Here is a 22,961-nt window from a genome sequence, read left to right as displayed (position 1 = left end):
CGGGGGCGGGGCGGGGCGGGCGTCTCATTTGCATACGGGTCCCGCCCCCTCCGGGAACGCTTCGCCCTCGCGCCGCCGCACTGGACCAATGAGCGCGCGCCTCTCCGCCAATAGGACGCGGAGCGCTGGGCGCCTGCGCGGTGCAGGGGGAGGCGGGGCAGCGCGGAGCAGCCACCGACGGGCAGCGGCGAGGGTCAGTGCGGGGCCCCCAACCTCCAGCCGTAGGAGCCCCGGGGGTGGGCGTCTGCCCCGGTGCATCACGGGAGTGTTTGGGGGGGCGGCCAGGGCGCTGGGGGGGTTGGCACCTGCCCCGGTGCATCATGGGACGTGTGTCCCAGTGCATGATGGGAGCGGTTGGCAGGGGTGATGGGGCACTGGGAGATTTGCAGTGGCCCCAGTGCATCATGGGAGCGGTTGGCAGGGGTGATGGGGCACTGGGAGATTGGCGGTGGCCCCGGTGCATCATGGGAGCGGTTGGCAGGGGTGATGGGGCACTGGGAGATTGGCGTTGGCCCCAGTGCATCATGGGAGCGGTTGGCAGGGGTGATGGGGCACTGGGAGATTGGCGGTGGCCCCGGTGCATCATGGGAGCGGTTGGCGGGGGTGATGGGGCACTGGGAGATTGGCGGTGGCCCCGGTGCATCATGGGAGCGGTTGGCAGGGGTAATGGGGCGCTGGGAGATTGGCGGTGGCCCCAGTGCATCATGGGAGCGGTTGGCTGGGGTGATGGGGCACTGGGAGATTGGCGGTGGCCCCGGTGCATCATGGGAGCGGTTGGCGGGGGTGATGGGGCACTGGGAGATTTGCAGTGGCCCCAGTGCATCATGGGAGCGGTTGGCGGGGGTGATGGGGCACTGGGAGATTGGCGGTGGCCCCGGTGCATCATGGGAGCGGTTGGCAGGGGTAATGGGGCGCTGGGAGATTGGCGGTGGCCCCGGTGCATCATGGGAGCGGTTGGCAGGGGTGATGGGGCACTGGGAGATTGGCGGTGGCCCCGGTGCATGATGGGAGCGGTTGGCAGGGGTGATGGGGCACTGGGAGATTGGCGGTGGCCCCGGTGCATGATGGGAGCGGTTGGCAGGGGTGATGGGGCACTGGGAGATTGGCGGTGGCCCCGGTGCATGATGGGAGCGGTTGGCAGGGGTGATGGGGCACTGGGAGATTGGCGGTGGCCCCGGTGCATGATGGGAGCGGTTGGCAGGGGTGATGGGGCACTGGGAGATTGGCGGTGGCCCCGGTGCATGATGGGAGCGGTTGGCAGGGGTGATGGGGCACTGGGAGATTGGCGGTGGCCCCGGTGCATGATGGGAGCGGTTGGCAGGGGTGATGGGGCACTGGGAGATTGGCGGTGGCCCCGGTGCATGATGGGAGCGGTTGGCAGGGGTGATGGGGCACTGGGAGATTGGCGGTGGCCCCGGTGCATGATGGGAGCGGTTGGCAGGGGTGATGGGGCACTGGGAGATTGGCGGTGGCCCCGGTGCATCATGGGAGCAGTTGGCAGGGGTGATGGGGCACTGGGAGATTGGCGGTGGCCCCGGTGCATCATGGGAGCGGTTGGCGGGGGTGATGGGGCACTGGGAGATTGGCGGTGGCCCCGGTGCATCATGGGAGCGGTGGCAGGGGTGATGGGGCGCTGAGGGATTGGCGTTGGCCCCAGTGCATCATGGGAGCGGTTGGCAGGGGTGATGGGGCACTGGGAGATTGGCGGTGGCCCCGGTGCATCATGGGAGCGGTTGGCAGGGGTGATGGGGCACTGGGAGATTGGCGGTGGCCCCGGTGCATCATGGGAGCGGTTGGCAGGGGTGATGGGGCACTGGGAGATTGGCGGTGGCCCCAGTGCATCATGGGAGCGGTTGGCAGGGGTGATGGGGCACTGGGAGATTGGCGGTGGCCCCAGTGCATCATGGGAGCGGTTGGCAGGGGTGAAGGGGCACTGGGAGATTGGCGGTGGCCCCAGTGCATCATGGGAGCGGTTGGCAGGGCTGTCCTGGTGCATGCTGGGGAAGGCAGGCGGGGTTGGCCGCTGTTGCTGCCTGGCAGAGTTGCAGGGCAGTGTGGGATTGGCTGGCGCACCCCGGGGGCATTATGGGATGGTGGTATTTGGGCTGAGATTGGCTGGGGGCCAGGTATAATGAAGTTTGGCAGTGTCCATGACGAGTGTCAGTTGACCTAGGCCCCAGGGCATTGTGGGATTGGCAGGGTCCCTTTCACCCCTAGGGCCCTGGGACATTCTGGGCTCTCGCCAGCCAGGCTGCCTTGTGGGAGAAGGTGGGGCTTGCCCCAGTGCATTGTGGGTGCTGGAGAAAGGCTAACCTGGGGGATTGTGGGTAGGTTCCAGGGGCGGGGGAGGAGCTGGAGTCACGGCTCTGTCTTCCCTCGGGCAGGACCCGCAGCGCCAGCGACCGGACCCGAGGCAGCGCCGGGGGCTCGCCCCGGAACAGCCCCCCCCGGAGTCTCCCACTTCTGCCCCCCGCCATGCTCGTCCTGCCCCCCGCCCTCACCGAGGAGGAGGAGGCCCTGCAGAAGAAGTTTGCGAAGCTGAAGAAGAAGGTCAGAGCCCGGAACCCCCCCTCCCCCGGCAGGCGGGATACCAGGCTAGATGGGCCCGGGGGGAGGGGAGGGAGGGGAATGGCGGGGGAGGGGAATGCGGGGCGGGGGGAGGGGGACTTGCCCCACAACTGACTCTCTTCCCTTTTGACCCCCCCAGAAAAAGGCTCTTCTGGCTCTAAAGAAGCAACAGAGTTCGACCAGCCAGGCCAGCCAGGGAGGCATTAAACGCTGTGAGCCCGGACGCCTGGGTTCTCCCCGGCTCTAGGAGGGGGTGGGGGCTGGGTTCAGAGTGGGGTCGCGGGGCGGCAGGTGGGAGCCAGGGCTCCTGGGTTCTCTCCCCGGCTCTGGGAGGGGAGTGGGGGCTGGGGGTTACAGCGGGAGGCTGGGAGCCCGGACGCCTGGGTTCTCTCCCTGGCTTGGGGAGGGGAGGGGAGTGGGGGCTGGTAGTTAGAGGAGGGGGGGCTGGAAGCCCGGACATCTGGGTTCTCTCCCCAGCTCTGGGAGGGGAGCGGGGGCTGGGGTTACAGCGGGGGTGGGGATCCCGGATGCCTGGGTTCTGTCCCCGGCTCTGGGAGGGGAGTGGGGGCTGGCGGTTACAGCGGGGGTGGGGATCCCGGACGCCTGGGTTCTCTCCCCAGCTCTGGGAGGGGAGCGGGGGCTGGGTGTTACAGCGAGGGTGGGGATCCCGGATGCCTGGGTTCTGTCCCCGGCTCTGGGAGGGGAGCGGGGGCTGACGGTTACAGCGGGGCTGGGGATCCCGGATGCCTGGGTTCTGTCCCCGGCTCTGGGAGGGGAGCGGGGGCTGCCGGTTACAGCGGGGGTGGGGATCCCAGATGCCTGGTTCTGTCCCCGGCTCTGGGAGGGGAGCGGGGGCTGCCGGTTACAGCGAGGGTGGGGATCCCGGATGCCTGGGTTCTGTCCCCGGCTCTGGGAGGGGAGCGGGGGCTGACAGTTACAGCGGGGGTGGGGAGCCCGGACGCCTGGGTTCGATCCCTGCCCCTCCCCCCAGCCATCTCGGACCAGCCGGTGGTGGACACGGCCACGGCCACGGAGCAGGCCAAGATGCTGGTGAAGACGGGAGCCATCAGCGCCATCAGGGCGGAGAACAAGAACTGCGGGTTCAAGCGCTCGCGGACGCTGGAGGGGAAGCTGAAGGTGAGCGGGGGAGGGGCGGGGGGCACCGTGGGGGTCAGACCCCCCCAGACCCCTCTTCACTCTGTGTCTCCCCCTAGGACCCTGAGAAGGGACCAGCCCCCACCTTCCAGCCCTTCCAGCGCAGCCTATCGGCCGACGACGAATGCCAGGAGGTACCGGACGCCTGGGTTCTCTGGGAGGGCAGGGTGGGGCTAGTGGTTAGAGTGGTGGGGCTGGGAGCCAGGACGCCTGGGTTCTCTCCCTGACTCTGGGAGGGGCGTGGGGGCGGGTGGGTTAGAGCGGGGGGGTGGGGGGCTGGGAGCCAGGACGCCTGGGTTCTCTCCCCGGCTCTGGGAGGGGCGTGGGGGCGGGTGGTTAGAGCGGGGGGTGGGGGGCTGGGAGCCAGGATGCCTGGGTTCTCTCCCTGACTCTGGGAGGGGCGTGGGGGCGGGTGGGTTAGAGCGGGGGGTGGGGGGCTGGGAGCCAGGACGCCTGGGTTCTCTCCCCGGCTCTGGGAGGGGCGTGGGGGCGGGTGGTTAGAGCGGGGGGTGGGGGGCTGGGAGCCAGGATGCCTGGGTTCTCTCCCTGACTCTGGGAGGGGCGTTGTGAACAGTTGGGGCAGGGGGTGAAGGGGAGGATTTGGGATGCTGAGCTGCGGCCCGGACGCCGGGGTTCCGAGCCCGTGGGGTGGGCTGCGCTCAGAGGGGATGACGATCTCTTCTGTTTGCTCCAGTCCCGGCGCCCCCAGCGGAAATCCCTCTACGAGAGGTGAGTGAACGTGAGACCCTCCCGTGACAGGCCCGGCCCCCGAGCGCCCCTCCCGTGACCCCCCGAGTTCCCAAATGCCCTCCCGTAACCCTCCCGTAACCCCCCCGAGCCCCCAAACGCCCTCCCGTAACCTCCGTGAACCCCCCGAGCGCCCCTCCCGTAACCGCCCCGAGCCCCCAAACGCCCTCCCGTAACCCTGCTTTAACCGCCCCGAGCGCCCCTCCCGTAACCGCCCCGAGCCCCCAAACGCCCTCCCGTAACCCCCCTGAACCCCCCGAGTGCCCCTCCTGTAACCGCCCCGAGCCCCCAAACGCCCTCCCGTAACCCCCCTGAACCCCCAGAGCGCCCCTCCCGTAACCGCCCCGAGCCCCCAAACGCCCTCCCGTAACCCCCGTGAACCCCCAGAGCGCCCCTCCCGTAACCCCCGTGAACCCCCTGAGCGCCCCTCCCGTAACCTCCCCGAGCCCCCAGACTCCCTCCTGTAACCGCCCCGAGCCCCCAAACTCCCTCCTGTAACCGCCCCGGACCCCCAAACCCCTCTCGTGTAACCGCCCCGGGCCCCCGTGCGCCCCCCCGCCGTATTGGCCCGGCCGGGGCAGCTCCCCAGTGACTCTGCCGTAACCCGGCCTGCGATCCCGCCCTGCCGCAGCTTCGTGAGCTCCAGCGAGCGCCTGCGGGACCCCGAGAAGGAGCCGGAGGACGAGCGGGAGCCCGAGAAGGAGCCGGAGCGCGGCGAGGGGCTGCGCACCTTCGAGTGGGACTACGACCGGGACCGCAGCCGGGAGCGGAGCCGCGAGAGGGACCGCGAGAGGGACCGGGACCGCGAGCGGGACAGCAGCTTCCGCCGTACGGCACCGGGGGCTGGGCGCCAGGGGAGGGGGGCTACTGGTTAGAGCAGGGGGCTGGGCACCAGGGGAGGGGGGGCTACTGGTTAGAGCAGGGGGCTGGGCGCCAGGGGAGTGGGGGCTACTGGTTAGAGCAGGGGGCTGGGTGCCAGAGGAGGGGGGGCTACTGGTTACAGCAGGGGGCTGGGTGCCAGGACTCCTGGGTTCTCTCTCCGGCTCTGGGAGGGGAGTGGGGTGTAGTGGTTAGGGCAGGGGGCTGGGAGTCAGGACTCCTGGGTTCTCTCCCGGCTCGGGGAGGGGAGTGGGATGTAGTGGTTAGAGCAGGAGGGAGGTTGGGAGCCCGGACTCCTGGGTTCTCTCCCAGCTCTTGGAGGGGAGGGGTGGTTGGAGTGGGGGGGGGGGGGCTGGGAGCCCGGACTCCTGGGTTCTCTCCTGGCTCTGGGAGGGGAGTGGGGTGTAGTGGTTAGAGCAGGGGGCTGGGGACCCGGACTCCTGGGTTCTCTCCTGGCTCTGGGAGGGGAGTGGGGGGGCTGGGAGCCCGGACTCCTGGGTTCTCTCCTGGCTCTGGGAGGGGAGTGGGGTGTAGTGGTTAGAGCAGGGGGCTGGGGACCCGGACTCCTGGGTTCTCTCCTGGCTCTGGGAGGGGAGTGGGGGGGCTGGGAGCCCGGACTCCTGGGTTCTCTCCCAGCTCTTGGAGGGGAGGGGTGGTTGGAGTGGGGGGGGGGGGGCTGGGGGCCCGGACTCCTGGGTTCTCTGACCCCGGCTCCCGCAGGGTCGGACTCGTTCCCGGATCGCCGCGCCCCGCGCAAGGGGAACACGGTTTACGTGTACGGCACCGACATGACCCAGAGCCTCCTGCGCGGAGCCTTCTCCCCCTTCGGCACCATCATCGACCTCTCCATGGACAACCCCCGCAAGTGAGGGCGGGGCTACAGCCGAGGGGCGGGGCCTGTGTTGGAGGTGGGCGTGGCTAGGGCAGGTGGGTGGGACTGGGAGGAATTAGGGGCGGGGCTAGGACATGGCTAAATCACAGGGACTAAATGAGGGATGGGCGGGGCTGGAAAGAAGGGGAGGAGTTAAAGGGGCGGGGCTGAGGCAGGGGGTGGAGCCAGTGACTCCCCTCTCACGTCTCACCCCCCAGCTGCGCCTTCGTCACCTACGAGAAGATGGAGTCAGCGGATCAGGCCATCGCTGAGGTACGGCCCCCGGCCTGGAAACGCGGCTGGCTCGGGGGGGGGGGGGCTGGTTACCCGGGGACCCCTCGCCCGGCGCGGGGGGCGGCGGGCTCTGGGGCGGGGCGGGGGCGGGTTACCGGGGACCCCTCACCCGGCGCTGGGGGCGGCTGGCTCTGGGGCGGGGGCTGGTTACCGGGGACCCCTCGCCCGGCGCTGGGGGCGGCTGGCTCTGGGGCGGGGGCTGGTTACCGGGGACCCCTCGCCCGGCGCTGGGGGCGGCTGGCTCTGTGGCGGGGCGGGGGCTGGTTACCGGGGACCCCTCGCCCGGCGCTGGGGGGCGGCTGGCTCTGGGGCGGGGCGGGGGCTGGTTACCGGGGACCCCTCGCCCGGCGCTGGGGGCGGCTGGCTCTGTGGCGGGGCGGGGGCTGGTTACCCGGGGACCCCTCGCCCGGCGCTGGGGGCGGCTGGCTCTGGGGCGGGGGCTGGTGTCACGGAGTGTGGGGGAGTCAGGTCCTGCACCCCCGCACTCCCTGCAGATTCATCAGGACTCTCAGCCAGCCAGTAAAGCAGAAGGTTTATTTAGACGACAGGAACACAGTCCAACACAGGTCTTGCAGGCACAGATAACCGGATCCCCCGGATAGGTCCATCTTGGGGGGCCCCACAGCCCCCCTTGGGGATCAGAGCTCGGTCTCCCTGCCTCCCCTCTGTTCTCCAGCCAGCACTCGTCTGCCCATTCCCTCCGGCCCCTCCTCTTTCCTCAGCTCCTTTCCTTTGTCTCCCCTGGCCAGAGGTGTCATCTCCCCTCCCCCAGGCCAAGCTCAGCTCACAGTTGAATTCCTGCATCTTCACCTAAACCTCTGGCTCTCCCCTCCCCCGCACAGACAGTCTGTGCTTCCTACTCCTTCACACCTCTCCCCCCTCCGAGACTGAACTGAGCGGGGTCACTCCAGCCAGTGACCCGGGGAAGTTCGGACCCACCTACAACCTTATGCCGCCCGCGCCCTCTCCCCACCCCAGTACCCCTGGGGTGCACACGGGCCTGGGGCCTTCCCCCCACGTTCCAGTCTGGGGGGCTGTGATTCAGGCTCTCTCGGTGCAGAGCCCCCCTCCTGACCCTGGCCCCCCTCCGGACAGGCTCCTCGGGGTGGGGCCCGGGCCTTACAGCCATCTCCCCCCTGTCCCGGGCCTTCCTCCCCCTCTGGCAGAGGTCACAGGAGCGGCAGTGCTGCCGGACATGGGCAAAGACCCCAGGCCAGTAATAGTTCTGCAGCAGCCGCTGCTGGGTACGCCAGGCTCCCTGGTGCCCTGAGGGGGACATGTCATGGGCCTGGCACAGCAGCTGGCGGCGATACTCCTGGGGTACCACCAGCTGCCTCCTGATCCCCCCTGACTCCATCTTCCCTGGGGGAGCCCATTCTCGGTACAGGAGCCCCTTCTCCCACAGGAACCTTTTCCGGCCACCTCGTCCCATGGTCTGTCCCCCCCCGAGGTTGGCCAGGTCCCTTATCCTCCGCAAGGAGGGGTCTTCCCGCACCGCGGCCTGGTACTCAGCCGCTGGGGCAGGGACGGGGATCTGCTCTCTCTCACCGGCTGGGACTGGGGCCACAGCCCCTCTGAGCCCTGTCCCTGGGCGTTCCCTCCCTACCGGGTCAGGGTCCGGTGTCTCGGCCAGAGTACGTTCCCCGGGGTCAGGGTGCAGAGCCCTGCGTCGACCCTGACTACGGTTCACGGACAGGGTACCCTGGGTGTTACTTGGCCAGTCCTCGAGGTCCCCCCCCATTAACACCTCCGTGGGCAAATGTGGGTGCACCCCCACGTCCTTGAGGCCCTCCTTGTCCCCCCACTTTAGGTGCACCCTCGCTACAGGCACCTTGAATGGGGTCCCGATCACACCCCTCAGGTTCAGGTAGGTGTTGGGCACCATCCGATCTGGGCCCACCACCTGCGGCCGGGCCAGCGTCACCTCTGCGCCCGTATCCCAGTACCCAGTGACCTCCTTCCCGTCTACCTCCAGGGGAACAAGGCACTCGCTCCGGAGGGGTAGTCCCGTGCCCACCCTGTAAACCCCAAACTCAGGGCTGGGAGCATCCAGCCCCTCGGAGGGGTCCACCCGGGGCCCCCCTCCCTCCTTCGCAGGGGGTACGCGGCCCACCCCCCTTTCGTGCGAACGCTGCCCCTCATCCGGCTGGGTCTCTACCAAGTTGACCCAGTGTGGGGTTGGTCTGCTCAGTTTGTCCCGGAGCTTGGGGCACTGGCCCCGTACGTGGCCCGGTTGGCCACATTGATAGCAGCCCATGTCTCGTGGGTCCCCTCGAGTGGGACGGCTGGACCTGACGCCAGATGCTTCCCTTTGGTGGGGGCCCTCCCTCGGCTCCTTCTGGGAGGTCCCATGGTGACTCTCTCTCTGCGTTGAGGCAGACCTGCTCCTTCGAGACGCCTCCCTGCCATCCGCCGCCCGACTGTCCATGTATTGGTCGGCCAGCCGGCCTGCATGCTGCGGGTTCTCCGGCTTCCGGTCCATCAGCCACTGCTTCAGGTCGGATGGGCACTGCGCATACAGGTGCTCCAGTACAACTAGGTCAAGCAGGTCCTCTCTAGTTTGGGCCCCAGCCGTCCACTTGCGGGCGTACCCCTGCGCCCGGTTGACCAGTTGCAGGTATGTGACCTCCCGGGTCTTACGTTGACCCCGGAACCTCTTCCGGTACATCTCCGGGGTCAGCCCAAACTCGCGGAGCAGGGCCTCTTTGAACAGGTTGTAGTCCCGCGCCTCCTCCCCTCTCATTCGGCTGTACACCTCCACGGCGGTGGAGTCCAGTAAGGGGGTGAGGCACCGGATCCTGTCTGCAGGGTCCACCTGGTGCAGCTCGCAGGCATTCTCAAAGGCCGTCAGGAAGGTGTCTATGTCCTCCCCCTCCTTACGCGGGGCCAGGAAGCTCTTACCGAAGCTCTTTGTAGGCTTGGGCCCCCCCTCACTCACCGCAGCCGGGGCCTCCCTGTTGTTCAGCTGGGCCATGGCCAGCTCATGACTGCGCTGCTTCTCCTTCTCCCTCTCATCGTATTCCCGTTGCTTCTGCCGGTCCTCCATCTCCATCTCCTTCAGTTTGATCTCTCTCTCCAAGTCCAGCCGCCTGCGCTCCACGGAGGCCGAGCGTCGCCGGGACGATCCCCTGCTGGCCGGGGGGGTCACGGTGCCCTCCGTAGCTGGGCTCCTCCTCCCCCTCCCTCTAGGCCTAGGGGTGGGGGGTCTCGGGACGCCCTCAGCGGCCGGCTGACCACTCCCAGCGGGGACAGACACTGGTGCCTGCGCTGCATCTGCCCGGCTGCTTCCCTCAGAGACAGGGACCGGTTCATTCCTGCGATCTCTCTCCTCCAGCCGGGCAATCAGCTGGGCCTTGGTGAGCTTCCCACAGTGCAGCCCCCTCTGCTTGCACAGCTCCACCAGCTCACACTTGCGCTTCTGGGAATACATCTTCCTGCTGGCCACTCGCAGGCTGGGGTGCTCGCCGCTCCCCACGGGTTCCAGGGGGACCCCTAGTGTGCCAGTCCTTGAGCTCACCACCTCTCTGCCAGGGTCGAGCTGCAGACTCCTCCGCCCCTGGGATCGCTCGCTGTGATCCCCCGGAGGACCCTGTTACTGCAAAGTCCTGCTCTCTGGCCACACTCGCCCAGGGGTGACTCGCCCCTTCGTTTTACTGCTCCCCAGTCACTTACTGCAGGAAGCGCCGTCCACGGGGTGCCGCTGATCCCACCGCTGCCACCAGTTGTCACGGAGTGTGGGGGAGTCAGGTCCTGCACCCCCGCACTCCCTGCAGATTCATCAGGACTCTCAGCCAGCCAGTAAAGCAGAAGGTTTATTTAGACGACAGGAACACAGTCCAACACAGGTCTTGCAGGCACAGATAACCGGATCCCCCGGATAGGTCCATCTTGGGGGGCCCCCCAGCCCCCCTTGGGGATCAGAGCTCGGTCTCCCTGCCTCCCCTCTGTTCTCCAGCCAGCACTCGTCTGCCCATTCCCTCCGGCCCCTCCTCTTTCCTCAGCTCCTTTCCTTTGTCTCCCCTGGCCAGAGGTGTCATCTCCCCTCCCCCAGGCCAAGCTCAGCTCACAGTTGAATTCCTGCATCTTCACCTAAACCTCTGGCTCTCCCCTCCCCCGCACAGACAGTCTGTGCTTCCTACTCCTTCACAGCTGGTTACCGGGGACCCCTCGCCCGGCGCTGGGGGCGGCTGGCTCTGGGGCGGGGCGGAGGCTGGTTACCGGGGACCCCTCGCCCGGCGCGGGGGGGCGGCTGGCTCTGGGGGGGGGCGGGGGCTGGTTACCGGGGACCCCTCGCCCGGCGCGGGGGGCGGCTGGGCGTGTGGCGGGGCGGGGGCTGGTTACCGGGGACCCCTCGCCCGGCGCTGGGGGCGGCTGGCTCTGTGGCGGGGCGGGGGCTGGTTACCGGGGACCCCTCGCCCGGCGCTGGGGGGCGGCTGGCTCTGGGGCGGGGCGGGGGCTGGTTACCGGGGACCCCTCGCCCGGCGCTGGGGGCGGCTGGCTCTGTGGCGGGGCAGGGGCTGGTTACCCGGGGACCCCTCGCCCGGCGCTGGGGGCGGCTGGCTCTGTGGCGGGGCAGGGGCTGGTTACCCGGGGACCCCTCGCCCGGCGCTGGGATGCGGCTGGTTCTGGGGCGGGGCAGGGGCTGGTTACCGGGGACCCCTCGCCCGGCGCTGGGGGCGGCTGGCTCTGGGGTGGGGCTGGTTACCGGGGACCCCTCGCCCGGCGCTGGGGGCGGCTGGCTCTGGGGCGGGGCTGGTTACCGGGGACCCCTCGCCCGGCGCTGGGGGCGGCTGGCTCTGGGGCGGGGCAGGGGCTGGTTACCCGGGGACCCCTCGCCCGGCGCTGGGGGCGGCTGGTTCTGGGGCGGGGCAGGGGCTGGTTACCCGGGGACCCCTCGCCCGGCGCTGGGGGCGGCTGGCTCTGGGGTGGGGCGGGGGCTGGTTACCCGGGGACCCCTCGCCCAGCGCTGGGGGGCGGCTGGTTCTGGGGCGGGGCAGGGCGGGGGCTGGTTACCCACTGTGGGTTGGGCCAGGACGCAGAGGGGCTGGGGTCAGAGCCGTGCCCCCTTCTCCCCACAGCTCAACGGGGCCGTGGTCGAGGACGTGCAGCTGAAAGTCAGTATCGCCCGCAAGCAGCCCATGCTGGACGCCGCCACCGGGAAATCCGTCTGGGGATCGCTGGGTGAGTGGCGGGCCGCCCGGACGCCTGGGTCCTCTCCCTGCTCGCGGGGGGAAGGGGGGCTGCTGGGTTCTCTCCTGGCTCTGGGAGGGGATTGGGGGCTGGTGGGTTAGAGCAGGGGGGGCTGGGAGCCAGGACTCCTGGGTTCTCTCCCGGCTCCGGGAGGGGAGTGGGGGCTGGTGGTTGGGAGCTGGGTTCTATCCTGGGGGGGGGGTCTCCTGAGCCGGCACTAACCCCCCCTCCCTCCCCCCCCAGCCGTGAAGAACAGCGCGAAGGGCTCCCACCGGGACCGGCGCTCGCAGGTGGTCTACAACGAGGACCTCTTCTGAGATGGGGGGGGCTCGTTAGCACCTTAATAAACCCACTGAAACTGCCCCCACCTGAGTCTGCTTCCTGCTGCCCCCCACCCTGCCCCCTAGCGCCGCCCTGGGGCCATGGGGGGCCCTGACTGCCCGGCAGAGCCCCCCGCTGCCCCCCCAGGCCAGCCCCCCAGTCACGAGTCAGTCGAGTTCTCTCTTTCCAGGGGCCTCCCAGCCCCGGGGCAGCAGGGCTGGGCAGCGACCGTTTATTTCTAGGGCGGGGGGGGGGTGCCGTGCGGGGGGGCCCCCGGCCCCCCTCAGATGAAGCCCAGCTCCTCGTCGGCCAGCTTCTCCCGCAGCCAGGGCAGCACCGTGAAGAGGTTGAGGTGGAAGTCGCGGGCGTGGGCCTCGTTCCGGACCGGCTCGTTGCGCTTGGGGGGTGTGCAGAGGTCGAACACGCCCCAGCTGATCACGCCCACCTGGGGGGGCAACGGGGGGGGGGGTCAGGGGCAGCCAGAACATGGGACAGCTCCCCCCACTGCCAGGAGGGGGGGCCTGGCCCCTGTGGGGGGCGCCGGCTCCCCCCGGCCCCAGGGCAGGGACTGGCTGGCTCAGGGGGGCAGGGAATGGAGCAGGGGCCTGGCTCAGGGGGGCAGGGAATGGAGCAGGGGCCTGTCCCCTCTGGGGGGCGCCGGCTCCCACCCGGCCCCAGGCCAGGGCCTGGCTGGCTCAGGGGGGCAGGGAACTGGGCGGGGGCCTGGCCCCTGTGGGGGGCGCCGGCTCCCCCCGGCCTCAGGGCAGTGCTGGGGGGGCAGGACATGGGGCAGGCGCCTGTCCCCTTCTGGGGGGCACCGGCTCCCACCCGGCCCCAGGGCGGGGACTGGCTGGCTCAGGGGGGCGGGAAATGGGGCAGGGAAAGGGGGCGCCGGCTCCCCCCGGCCCCAGGGCAGTGCTGGGGGGGCGGGGGGCAGCACTCACCTGGACGTAGCGTTTGCCCTTGGCGATGATGAGGGGGCCCCCGGAGTCGCCTGGGGAGGAAGAAGATGGTTGGCGGGAGCTGGGGGGCGGCAGTTCCAGGGGGGAGCAGGGAGGTTGTGGGGGAAGCTGGGGGATCCTTGCTGCTGGCTGGGGGGTGACAGTTGAGCCTGGCGGGATCCTGCCTTGGGGGCTGTGAGGATCTGGGGGGCGGCTGGGGGAGATTCAGGGGCTCTGGGGGGGCTGTGAGGATCTGGGGGGCGGCGGGGGGAGATTCGGGGGCCCCTGGGGAGATCCCAGCCGGGTGGGGGCTGTGAGGATCTGAGGGGCGGCTGGGGGAGATTCAGGGGCTCTGGGGGGGCTGTGAGGATCTGGGGCGGCTGGGGGAGATTCAGGGGCTCTGGGGGGGGCTGTGAGGATCTGGGGCGGCTGGGGGAGATTCAGGGGCTCGGGGGGGGCTGTGAGGATCCGGGGCGGCTGGGGGAGAATCAGGGGCTCTGGGGGGTCCAGGGGCTGTAGGAACCCAGGGGTCTGTGAGGATTTGAGGGCCCCAGGGGATCCCGGTCCGGTGGCTGGGGGCGATTCAGGGGCCCCTGGGGAGGTCCTGGCCGGGTGGGGGCTGTGAGGATCTGGGGGGGCTGGGGGAGATTCGGGGGCGCGGGTGGGGCTGTGAGGATCTGGGGGGCGGTGGGGGGAGATTCAGGGGCCCCGGGGGAGGTCCCGGCCGGGTGGGGGCTGTGAGGATCTGGGGGGGCTGGGGGAGATTCGGGGGCTCTGGGGGGGCTGTGAGGATCTGGGGGGCGGTGGGGGGAGATTCGGGGGCCCCTGGGGAGATCCCAGCCGGGTGGGAGCTGAGAGGATCTGGGGGGCGGCTGGGGGAGATTCAGGGGCTCTGGGGGGGCTGTGAGGATCTGGGGGGCGGCGGGGGGAGATGCGGGGGCCCCTGGGGAGAACCCAGCTGAGTGGGGGCTGTGAGGGTCTGGGGGGCGGCAGGGGGAGATTCGGGGGCCCCTGGGGAGATCCCCGGCGGGTGGGGGCAGAGCGCAACTGTGGGGCGGCGGCGCGAGATTCAGGGGCTCTGGGGGGGCTGTGAGGATCTGGGGGGCGGTGGGGGGAGATTCGGGGGCTCTGGGGGGGCTGTGAGGATCTGGGGGGTGGCGGGGGGAGATTCGGGGGCCCCTGGGGAGATCCCAGCCGGGTGGGGGCTGTGAGGGTCTGGGGGGCGGCAGGGGGAGATTCGGGGGCCCCTGGGGAGATCCCAGGCGGGTGGGGGCTGTGAGGATCTGGGGGGCGGCGGGGGGAGATTCGGGGGCTGCGGGAACCGGGGGGGGGCAGCGCTCACCCTTGCAGGTGTTGGGGTCCACGACGGGGTCGATCCCCCCGGTGCAGAGGAATCGGGGCGTCACCACCTGCTTCACGTCCGTCACGTTGGCGTAAATCGGGGCCCTCTTGGCGTCGGCCTCGCAGGCCGATTTCTGGGGGGCAGAGGGAGGCTCAGCCCAGGGGGCTCCTGCTGCCCCCAGACCCTCCCCCCGGGGTCACCCCTCAGGCATGGCCCGGCCCAGGGAACCCCACTGAGCCCACCCCTCCCCCGGCCTGCCTGGCTGCGGGGGGCGGGGAATGTCCCCTCCAGGGGGCGCCGGCTCCCGCCCACCCCGGACGCCGGGGTCCCTCACCTTGACCCCGTTCTTAATGTTCACGAGTTTCCGCTCCAGCTGCTTCTTCTTCTCGTGCACGAAGAGCGCCGGGACCTCGCCCACCGTCAGCAGCAGCCGCTCTGCGGAGCCAGAGACTCGGGAGCGGGGGCACCCGCGGAGCTGGGGGGGGGCTGTGGGGCCACGGGTTGGGAGCAGGGGGCACCCACGGAGCTGGGGGGCAGGGGCCGCGGGTTGGGAGCTGGGGGCACCCACAGAGCTGGGGGGCAGGGGCTGCAGGTTGGGAGTGGGGGGCACCGGAGGAACTGGGGGGAAGGGGAGTCACCGGCGGAGCAGGGGGGCACTGGCAGAACTGGGGGGGCACCGGTGGAACTGGGGGGGCCATGGGTCTGGGGGGGCACCGGCGGAGCTGGGGTGGGGGCGCGGGTCTGGGGGGGCACCGGCGGAACCGGGGGGGCAGGGGGCCGCGGGTCGGGGGGGCACCGGCGGAGCCGGGGGGCAGGGGGGCCGCGGGTCGGGGGGCACCGGCGGAACCTGGGGGGGCAGGGGGCCGCGGGTCGGGGGGCACCGGCGGAGCCGGGGGGGCAGGGGGCCGCGGGTCGGGGGGCACCGGCGGAGCCGGGGGGGCAGGGGGCCGCGGGTCGGGGGGCACCGGCGGAACCGGGGGGGGCAGGGGGCCGCGGGTAGGGGGCACTGGCAGCACCGGGGGGGCGGGGGGGCCGGGGGTCGGGGGGGGCACCGGCGGAATGGGGGGGCAGGGGGCCGCGGGTCGGGGGGGGCACCGGCGGAATGGGGGGGCAGGGGGCCGCGGGTCGGGGGGCACCGGGGGGGGCAGGGGCGCCGCGGGTCGGGGGGCACCGGCAGAACCGGGGGGGCGGGGGGCCGCGGGTCGGGGGGCCCCGGCGGAGCTGGGGGGGCAGGGGGGCCGCGGGTCGTGGGCACCGGCGGAACCGGGGGGGGCAGGGGGCCGCGGGTCAGGGGCACCGGCGGAACCGGGGGGGGCAGGGGGCCGGGGGTCGGGGGGCACCGGGGGGGGCAGGGGGCCGCGGGTCGGGGGCACTGGCAGAACCGGGGGGGGCAGGGGGCCGCGGGTCGGGGGGGGCACCGGCGGAATGGGGGGGCAGGGGGCCGCGGGTCGGGGGGCACCGGCGGAATGGGGGGGCAGGGGGGCCGCGGGTCGGGGGCACCGGTGGAACCGGGGGGGGCAGGGGGCCGCGGGTCGGGGGGCACCGGTGGAACCGGGGGGGGCAGGGGGCCGCGGGTCGGGGGGCACCGGGGGGGCAGGGGGGGCCGCGGGTCGGGGGCGCCGGCTCTTACTGTGGTCGTTGCAGCTGGTCTCCGGGTGGGGCTTGCGCAGGGCGCGGGTGGTGCCCTCGGTGCAGGGCAGGCAGATGGGCCTGCGGGGGGCAGCAGAGGGTCAGCGGGGGGGCCGGGGGGCTGGCGGGGGGGGCGGGGCGGGACCCCACTCACCGGGCGTTGGAGGAGAAGTCGACCTTGGTGGCGAGTTTCAGCAGCGCCACGTCGTAGTCGTAGAACTCGGGGATCCCGGCCCCCCGCAGCTTCCCGACGTTGTACTCGGGGTGACTCCACAGCTTCTCCACCTGCTTCGCCTTGCTCGCCGGCCCTGCGGGGAACCCAGGCGTCCGGCTCCAGCCCTGCTTGCACCCCCCTCCCCCGCCAGACCCCCGAGAGAACCCAGGCGTCCGGCTCCAGCCCTGCTTCCACCCCACTCCCCTCCCCTCCCAGGGCCGGGAGAGAACCCAGGAGTCCTGGCTCCCACCCCTACCCCCGCTCTAACCACGAGCCCCCACTCCCCTCCCAGGGCCCGGCAGAGAACCCCGGCGTCCGGCTCACCCACGTCCACGGTGATCCAATGGGCCTCGTCGTCGATGTCGAAGCAGTGGGCGGCCGTGAGCACGAAGTAGTTGGAGATCAGGGCCCCCTTGCAGGACTCCTGCCCCTTCCCGGAGCGCTGCGGAGAGGGGGGTGAGGCCGGGGTCCTGGGGGGTGGGGAGAGCGGCCGGGGTGCCTGCGGGGGGGCACTAGGGGGGAGAGCGGCCAGGGTCCCTGCGGGGGGGCACTGGGGGGGGGCCGAGGCCGGGGTCCCTGCGGGGGGGGCACGGGGGGGGGGCCGAGGCCGGGGACCATGCGGGGGGGCACTGGGGGGGAGCCGAGGCCGGGGTCCCTGCGGGGGGGCACTGGGGGGGGCCGTGGCCGGGGTCCCAGCGGGGGGGGCCATGGGGGGGGCCCCAGCCCGGGGTCCCTGCGGGGGGCCACTGGGGGTGTGTGGGGAGAGCGGTCGGGGTCCCTGCGGGGGGGGCAGTGGGGGGGCCGCGGCCGGGGTCCCTGCGAGGGGGCACTGGGGGGGGCCGAGGCCGGGGTCCCTGCGGGGGGGCCACTGGGGGGTCCGAGGCCCGGGTCCCGGCGGGGGGGCCACTGGGGGGGTCCGAGGCCGGGGTCCCTGCGGGGGGGGCCCTGGGGGGGGCCGATGCCGGGGTCCCTGCGGGGGGGCACTGGGGGGGGTGGGGTGAGCGGCCGGGGTCCCTGCGGGGGGGGCACTGGGGGGGGTCCGAGGCCGGGGTCCCTGCGGGGGGGCACTGGGGGGGTGGGGTGAGCGGCCAGGGTCCCTGCGGGGGGGGCACTGGGGGGGTGGGGTGCGCGGCCAGGGTCCCTGCGGGGGGAGCAATGGGGGGGTGGGGTGAGCGGCCGGGGTCCCTGCGGGGGGGCACTGGGGGGGGTCCGAGGCCGGGGTCCCTGCGGGGGGGGGCAGCACATGTCTCCAGCAGACGGTAGCAGGTGCCGTGTGGCTCCACGACCCCAGCATGAGCGGGGGGCTCCCCCTGGCCCCCCAAAACCCCCAGTTCCCCCTCCCCCCATGCCCTTCCCCCCCCGTCGTCTCCAGCCCCTCCTTCCCCAGAGCCCCGTATCCCCCCTGCCCCCCCTCCAGCCCCCCGTGTGCCCCCCCGCTCCCCTGCGCCCTGCCCCCCCCTCCAGCCCCCCAGCCCCACTCACGGTGATTTTGATGCTGACGTGCCAGGGGTTTCTCTCGTGGTCGGTGGCATCCTCGTGCTCCCAGCCCAGGCCGCACATGCTCAGCGTCTGGCTCTCGTCTGGGGGGAGACACAGGGTCAGGACGCCTGGGTTCTCTCCCACCTCGGGGAGGGGAGGGGGGGCTGGGAGCCCGGACACCTGGGTTCTCTCCCACCTCGGGGAGGGGACTGGGGGCTGGTGGTTAGAGCTGGGAGCCCGGACACCTGGGTTCTCTCCCAGCTCAGGGAGGGGAGTGGGGCTGGTGGTTAGAGCAGGGATGGGGAGCCGGACGCCAGGGTTCCCAGTGGTGTGAGGGGTGGGGAGCCAGGGTTGGCGGGGTCTGGGGAGCTCGACACCGGGGTTCGTGGGGGCAGGGGGAGGGTGGGGAGCTGGATGCCGGGGTTCCCGGAGCAGTGGGGGGTGGGGAGCCGGACGCCGGGGTTCACAGGGGGACGGGGAGCCCGAGTTCATAGGGCGGTGGGGGGCAGGGAGCCAGGCACTGGGGCTCATGGAGCAGGGGGGGGCCGGACGCCGGGGTTCACGGGGCGGGGGGGCCGGACGCCGGGGTCCCGGTACCGATCATCTCATGGAAGGCTTTCTGCAGGTCCCTGATGTCCTGCATGTGGAAGACGTGTTTCTCGCCGCTCTTCTTGGAGGCCAACTCGGCGATGTTCTCGTGGTTCACCATGGCCCCGATCCCGAACACGTAGATATCTGGGGGGTGGGGGGGTGAGCCGGGCTGGGGGGCCCGTGCAGCCCCCCGCTGACCCCCCGGCCCCCCATGGACCCCCCGCCGACCCCATGGCCAACCCCCCCACCTCCCCGACCCCACGGCCCCCCATGGACCCCCTGCCAACTCCATGGCCAACCCCCCACACCTCCCCGACCCCACGGCCCCCCATGGACCCCCCGCCGACCCCACGGCCAACCCCCCCGACCCCCACGGCCCCCCATGGACCCCCCGCCGACCCCACGGCCCCCATCCCCGAGCCCCCTATGGACCCCCCCTGCCAACCCCATGGTCCCCTACCCCAGAGCCAAGGGCGGCTCTACCTTTTTGGCCGCCCCAAGCAGTCATGCCCGGGAGGCGCCCCGGAGCCGCGGGAGCAGCGGACCTCCCGCGGGCATGACTGCAGAGGGGGCGCTGGTCGCGCGGCTCGGCTGGACCTCCCGCAGCTGCGGGCGGTTGGCTGGTCCGGCGGCTCCGGTTGAGCTGCCGCAGTCATGCCCGCGGGAGGTCCAGCCGAGCCGCGGGACGAGCGCCCCCTCCGCAGTCATGCCCGCGGCAGGTCCGCCGGCCCAGCCTGCCGCCCCCCCGGGAAAGGGCCGCCCCAGGCGGGTGCTTGCCCCGCTGGGCTCTGGAGCCGGCCCTGCCCAGAGCCCCCCGCTGACCCCCCTGCTGACCCCACAGACCCCCCACCCCAGAGACTCCCCCATTGGCCCCCCCGCCGACTCCATGGCCACCCCCCCACCCCGCTTCCCGGCCCCGCTCACCCAGGTAATCCTCGCGGGGGTTGCGGATGTCCCGGCCGATGCTCAGCAGCTCCCGGATCTGCCTCACCACTGGCACTGGGGAGCCCCCCATGTTGGTGTTGCCTGGGGGGAGGGGAGAGTGAGGGGGGCTGGGGGTGCAGACGGGGGAGGGGTTGGGACTTCAGTGGGGCTGAGAAGGGCACAGGGGGCTAGAGAGGGGTTCAGGGGCTCTGGGGGGTTCAGGGGGCCAGAAGGGTTTGGGGGTCTCATGAGGACCAGCATGTGGTGGGTGGAGTTGGGGTACAGGGGGGTCAGGGATTGGGGTACAGAGGGGTTTGGGGCGCAGGGATTTGGGGGTTGGGGCACAGAGGAGGTCTCACCGTCCATCATGAGGACCAGCACGTGGTGGGTAGAGTTGGGGTTTGGGGTACAGAGGGGTTTGGGAGTGTGAGGGTTTGGGGGTACAGGGGGATTGGGGGGTACAGGGGGTTTGGGAGTGTGAGGGTTTGTGGGTACAGAGGGGTTTGGGGGTACAGGGGGTTGGGAGTGTGAGGGTTTGGGGGTACAGGGGGATTGGGGGAACAGAGGGGTGGGGGGTGAGGGGTTGGGGGTACAGAGGGGTTGGGAGTGTGAGGGTTTGGGGTACAGGGGGATTGGGGGTACAGAGGGGTTGGGGGTACAGGGGGGTTGGGGGTACAGGGGGAATGGGGGTACAGGGGGGATTGGGGTGAGGGTTTGGGGTACAGGGGGATTGGGGGTACAGGGGGTTGGGGTGAGGGTTTGGGGTACAGGGGGTTTGGGGTACAGGGGGTTTGGGGTGAGGGATTGGGGGGTACAGGGGGTTGGGGGTGAGGGGTTGGGGGTACAGGGGGGTTGGGGGTACAGGGGGTTGGGGGTGTGAGGGTTTGGGGGTACAGGGGGATTGGGGGTGAGGGTTTGGGGGTAAAGAGGGGTTTGGGGGTACAGGGGGATTGGGGGTGAAGGTTTGGGGGTACAGAGGGGTTTGGGGGTACAGGGGATTGGGGGTACAGGGGGGTTGGGGGGTGAGGGTTTGGGGGTACAGAGGGGTTGGGGGTGAGGGTTTGGGGTACAGGGGGTTTGGGGGTACAGGGGGTTTGCGGTGAGGGTTTGGGGTACAGGGGGGTTGGGGGTACAGGGGGTTGGGGGTGTGAGGGTTTGGGGGTACAGGGGGGTTGGGGGTGAGGGTTTGGGGGTACAGAGGGGTTTGGGGGTACAGAGGGGTTGGGGTGAGGGTTTGGGGTACAGGGGGTTTGGGGGTACAGGGGGTTTGGGGTGAGGGTTGGAGGTACAGGGGGGTTGGGGGTGTGAGGGTTTGGGGGTACAGGGGGATTGGGGGTGAGGGTTTGGGGGTACAGAGGGGTTTGGGGGTACAGAGGGGTTTGGGGGTACAGAGGGGTTGGGGTGATAGATTCACACTCCAGGCCTGGCAGCTTGTTCCCGGGTTTAACCCCCGGCCCCCGGCAGGTGGGAACTTTCCCTCATCTCCAGCCTGACCCCCCCGGGGCAGGTTGAGCCCGTTGCTGCTGGTTCTGCGCTCGGGGGGGAGCTGAACGTTTCCTCCCTGCTGCTGCTGACGCCCCCGTAGACCCCTGGAAGCGGCTCTCGCGGCCCCCCAGGCGTCGCTTCCCAGTTCTCAGCCTCCCCCCCCGGCCGTGTGCTCGGGCCCTTCCGTCGTTCCCGTGGCTCTTCTCTGCCCCTCGCCAGCTCCCGCCGTGCGGGGCCCAGAGCCGGACCCCGCCGAGGCCTGGCCCGCGCGGAGAATCGCTGCTCGGCCTGGCGCCGCCCAGCAGCACGTCGGCTTTTCCTGCGCCTGCGTCACCCTGCTGGTCCCCTCTGGCCCCGAGATCCCTCCTGCCCGTCCCGTCCCGTGTGCGGCGCCGATCGGGCCGTCCTACGGGCAGCACTTGGGTCTGTCTTCGTTAAACGTCAGCCCGTTGCCTCCGAGCGTTTCTCCAGTGTGGCCGGATCGTTTGGGATTCTGAGCCCGTCCTCCAAAGCCGCTGCAACCCCCCCAGTTTGGTGTCGTCTGCAAACTTCATAAGCGTCTTTCTAGGCCAGTATCTAGTCGCTGATGCAGATATTGACCAGAGCTGGTCCCAAAGCAGAGCCCTGCTGACCCCCCCTGTTCTGCCTTTCCAGCGGGCTTGGGGACCGTTAATAACGACGCTCCGAGTGCGCTTCTCCAGCCAGTTCCGCACCCGCCTTAGAGCAGCCCCAGCCACGTGGGATTTGCCTAGTTTATCGATAAGAATCTCACGCGCGACCGTATCAGACGCCTTCCTAAAGTCCAGGTATCCCACAGCCACCGCTTCTCCCCAGCCACACGGCTCGTTAGCCGAGCAGAGACAGCGATCGGCTCCGTGTGACACGATTTGTTCTTCGCAAAGCCCTGCCGGCGATTCCCTGTCACCTCAGCCCCTTCCAGGGGATTCCCGTCACTCCTGGCTCCATGAGCTTCCCGGGCACGGAAGCTGAACTCGCTGCTCTGTGCTTCCTGGGTTGTTTTTATTTCCCTTTGCAGAGCTGGGCACGAGATTGGCCCTTTTCCAGCCGTCTGGACTCTGCGGCTCCCAGGATTTCCAGAGATAACAGCTGGAGGCTCAGGCACCTCCTCTGTTAGCTCCGGGACTATTCCAGGATGGATTTCATCAGGCCCTGGGGCCTTGCAGGCATCTCACTTTTCTAAGTGATTTTTAACTTGGTCTTTTTTTATTTTATCTTCCAAACCTGCCCCCTCCCATTAGCACTCGCTCTGTCAGACGTTCCCTCAGCCGTCTCGGTGCAGAGCCAACCAAAGGCGTCATGGGGCATCTCGGCCATTTCCCAGTCTCCTGGCACTGTTTCCCCCTCCTCACTGAGCAGTGGCCTGCCCTGTCCTGGGGCTTCCTCCTGCTTCTGATGTCCTGAGAAAAAGTCGTGGTTTCCCCTGATTCCCGTAGCTGGTTCGAGCTCAGTTTGTGCCTTGGCCTTGCTCACCTTGGCCCTGCGTTCCTGGGCTGTTTGCCCACAGCCAGCCTGGGTGATCTGCCCCAGTTGCCATTTTTGATACGACGCCTTTTCATTTTGTAGCTCAGGCAAGATCTCGTGGCTAAGCCAGGCTGGTCTCTGGCCACGTTTTCTCTCTCTCCGACCCGGCGGAATCGCTTGCTTGGGGGCCTGAATAGTGTCCCTTTGAAAACCTGCCAACTCTCCCCCAGACTCGATTCCCCTGGGACCTTCCCATCAGCCTCTGAGCTTCCCAGAATGCGCCGGCCTGAGATCCACTGGCTCTGCCGGGCTCCCGGCTGCCCTTGCGTGGAATTGCGACTCGGTGATTTCCTGGTCACTGGCACCCAAGCTGCCTCCCACGGTCACATTCCCACCGAGTTCCTCCCTACGTGTTAAAATCGAGTCTAGAGCAGCCTCCCCCCTGAGCTTTTTCCACCTTCTGAAAGAAGACGGTGCCTGCAACGCGGCCCAGGACCTCACTGGGGGGTCTGGGCCCCGCGGGGCGATTTCCCCAACGCCCCCCATCGCCCCCAGAGCTTGGGCTGCGGATGCTTTTCTCAGTGGTTTGAAACAAGCCTCTTCCAGCCGGTAGGTGGCTGGAGCAGCCTCCCAGCACGGCCTCAGCCCGGGTTTGCCCCTTTCCCCCGACCCGGAGACGCTCCACACTCCCGTCGCCCAGGCCAGCTGGGCACATTGTCATTGGGGGTCCCCGTGGGTCCTTCCTGGGCAGGCTGCCCCCAGCCAGCCACGGGCATCACCCCCCCCCCCGGCGGGGACGCCAAGGGCATCGCTGTGTTCGCACTCAGCTCTTCCGGCTCAGGCCGCAGG

At 70.5% G+C, this 22,961-nt stretch overlaps 3 protein-coding genes across 4 annotated transcripts in view; 1 reads left to right on the top strand and 2 right to left on the bottom strand.

The window, feature by feature from the left end:
• The first annotated feature begins 45 nt into the window (after positions 1-45).
• On the top strand, positions 46-12,067 carry NELFE (negative elongation factor complex member E). Of its 2 annotated transcripts, none has more exons than XM_044982678.1 (11): positions 46-193; positions 2,385-2,550; positions 2,708-2,780; positions 3,560-3,705; positions 3,783-3,857; positions 4,418-4,452; positions 5,102-5,298; positions 6,070-6,214; positions 6,439-6,493; positions 11,593-11,695; positions 11,948-12,067. In XM_044982678.1, exons 2-11 carry the CDS (start codon positions 2,476-2,478, stop codon positions 12,019-12,021), a joined length of 978 nt encoding a protein of 325 aa, XP_044838613.1. In that variant the 5' UTR covers positions 46-193; positions 2,385-2,475; the 3' UTR covers positions 12,022-12,067. The 2 variants fall into 2 exon arrangements, with proteins under 2 accessions (XP_044838613.1, XP_044838614.1); XM_044982679.1 differs by having other exon boundaries at positions 96-236.
• Positions 258-2,477, bottom strand: LOC123345815 (basic proline-rich protein-like). The gene is made up of 2 exons (XM_044982871.1): positions 2,363-2,477; positions 258-1,633 (listed from the first exon to the last, which is right to left on the bottom strand). The coding sequence occupies exons 1-2, from the start codon at positions 2,475-2,477 to the stop codon at positions 258-260; spliced, it is 1,491 nt and encodes a 496-aa protein (XP_044838806.1).
• Positions 12,068-12,204: 137 nt separating the features above from the next.
• CFB (complement factor B) overlaps positions 12,205-22,961 on the bottom strand; it is a 46,482-nt gene continuing 35,725 nt past the window's right edge. The window contains exons 28-37 of the mRNA XM_044982870.1: positions 19,146-19,247; positions 18,228-18,365; positions 17,634-17,731; positions 16,476-16,593; positions 16,092-16,245; positions 15,939-16,018; positions 14,643-14,743; positions 14,309-14,441; positions 12,970-13,019; positions 12,205-12,470 (exon numbers count right to left, since the gene is read on the bottom strand). Coding sequence (XP_044838805.1) covers positions 12,309-12,470; positions 12,970-13,019; positions 14,309-14,441; positions 14,643-14,743; positions 15,939-16,018; positions 16,092-16,245; positions 16,476-16,593; positions 17,634-17,731; positions 18,228-18,365; positions 19,146-19,247 — 1,136 coding nt within the window. The 3' untranslated portion in view covers positions 12,205-12,308. The remainder of the gene's footprint in view (positions 12,471-12,969; positions 13,020-14,308; positions 14,442-14,642; positions 14,744-15,938; positions 16,019-16,091; positions 16,246-16,475; positions 16,594-17,633; positions 17,732-18,227; positions 18,366-19,145; positions 19,248-22,961) is intronic.

This window comes from Mauremys mutica, chromosome 12 (genome assembly GCF_020497125.1).
Source record: "Mauremys mutica isolate MM-2020 ecotype Southern chromosome 12, ASM2049712v1, whole genome shotgun sequence".
Taxonomy (NCBI): Eukaryota; Metazoa; Chordata; order Testudines; family Geoemydidae; genus Mauremys; species Mauremys mutica.
This window is presented reverse-complemented; position numbering and strand designations above follow the sequence as displayed.

What these genes read in the sequence shown, in the direction of transcription:
- NELFE (XM_044982678.1), top strand. Translation starts at nt 2,476, where the DNA reads ATGCTCGTCCTGCCCCCCGCCCTCACCGAGGAGGAGGAGGCCCTGCAG. An exon ending in GCGGGACAGCAGCTTCCGCC is followed by an intron (nt 5,299 to 6,069) that starts GTACGGCACCGG and finishes CGGCTCCCGCAG; the next exon opens with GGTCGGACTCGTTCCCGGAT. An exon ending in ATCCGTCTGGGGATCGCTGG is followed by an intron (nt 11,696 to 11,947) that starts GTGAGTGGCGGG and finishes CTCCCCCCCCAG; the next exon opens with CCGTGAAGAACAGCGCGAAG.
- LOC123345815 (XM_044982871.1), bottom strand. Translation starts at nt 2,477, where the DNA reads ATGGCGGGGGGCAGAAGTGGGAGACTCCGGGGGGGGCTGTTCCGGGGC. An exon ending in GCCCGAGGGAAGACAGAGCC is followed by an intron (nt 1,634 to 2,362) that starts GTGACTCCAGCT and finishes CCAATCCCTCAG; the next exon opens with CGCCCCATCACCCCTGCCAC.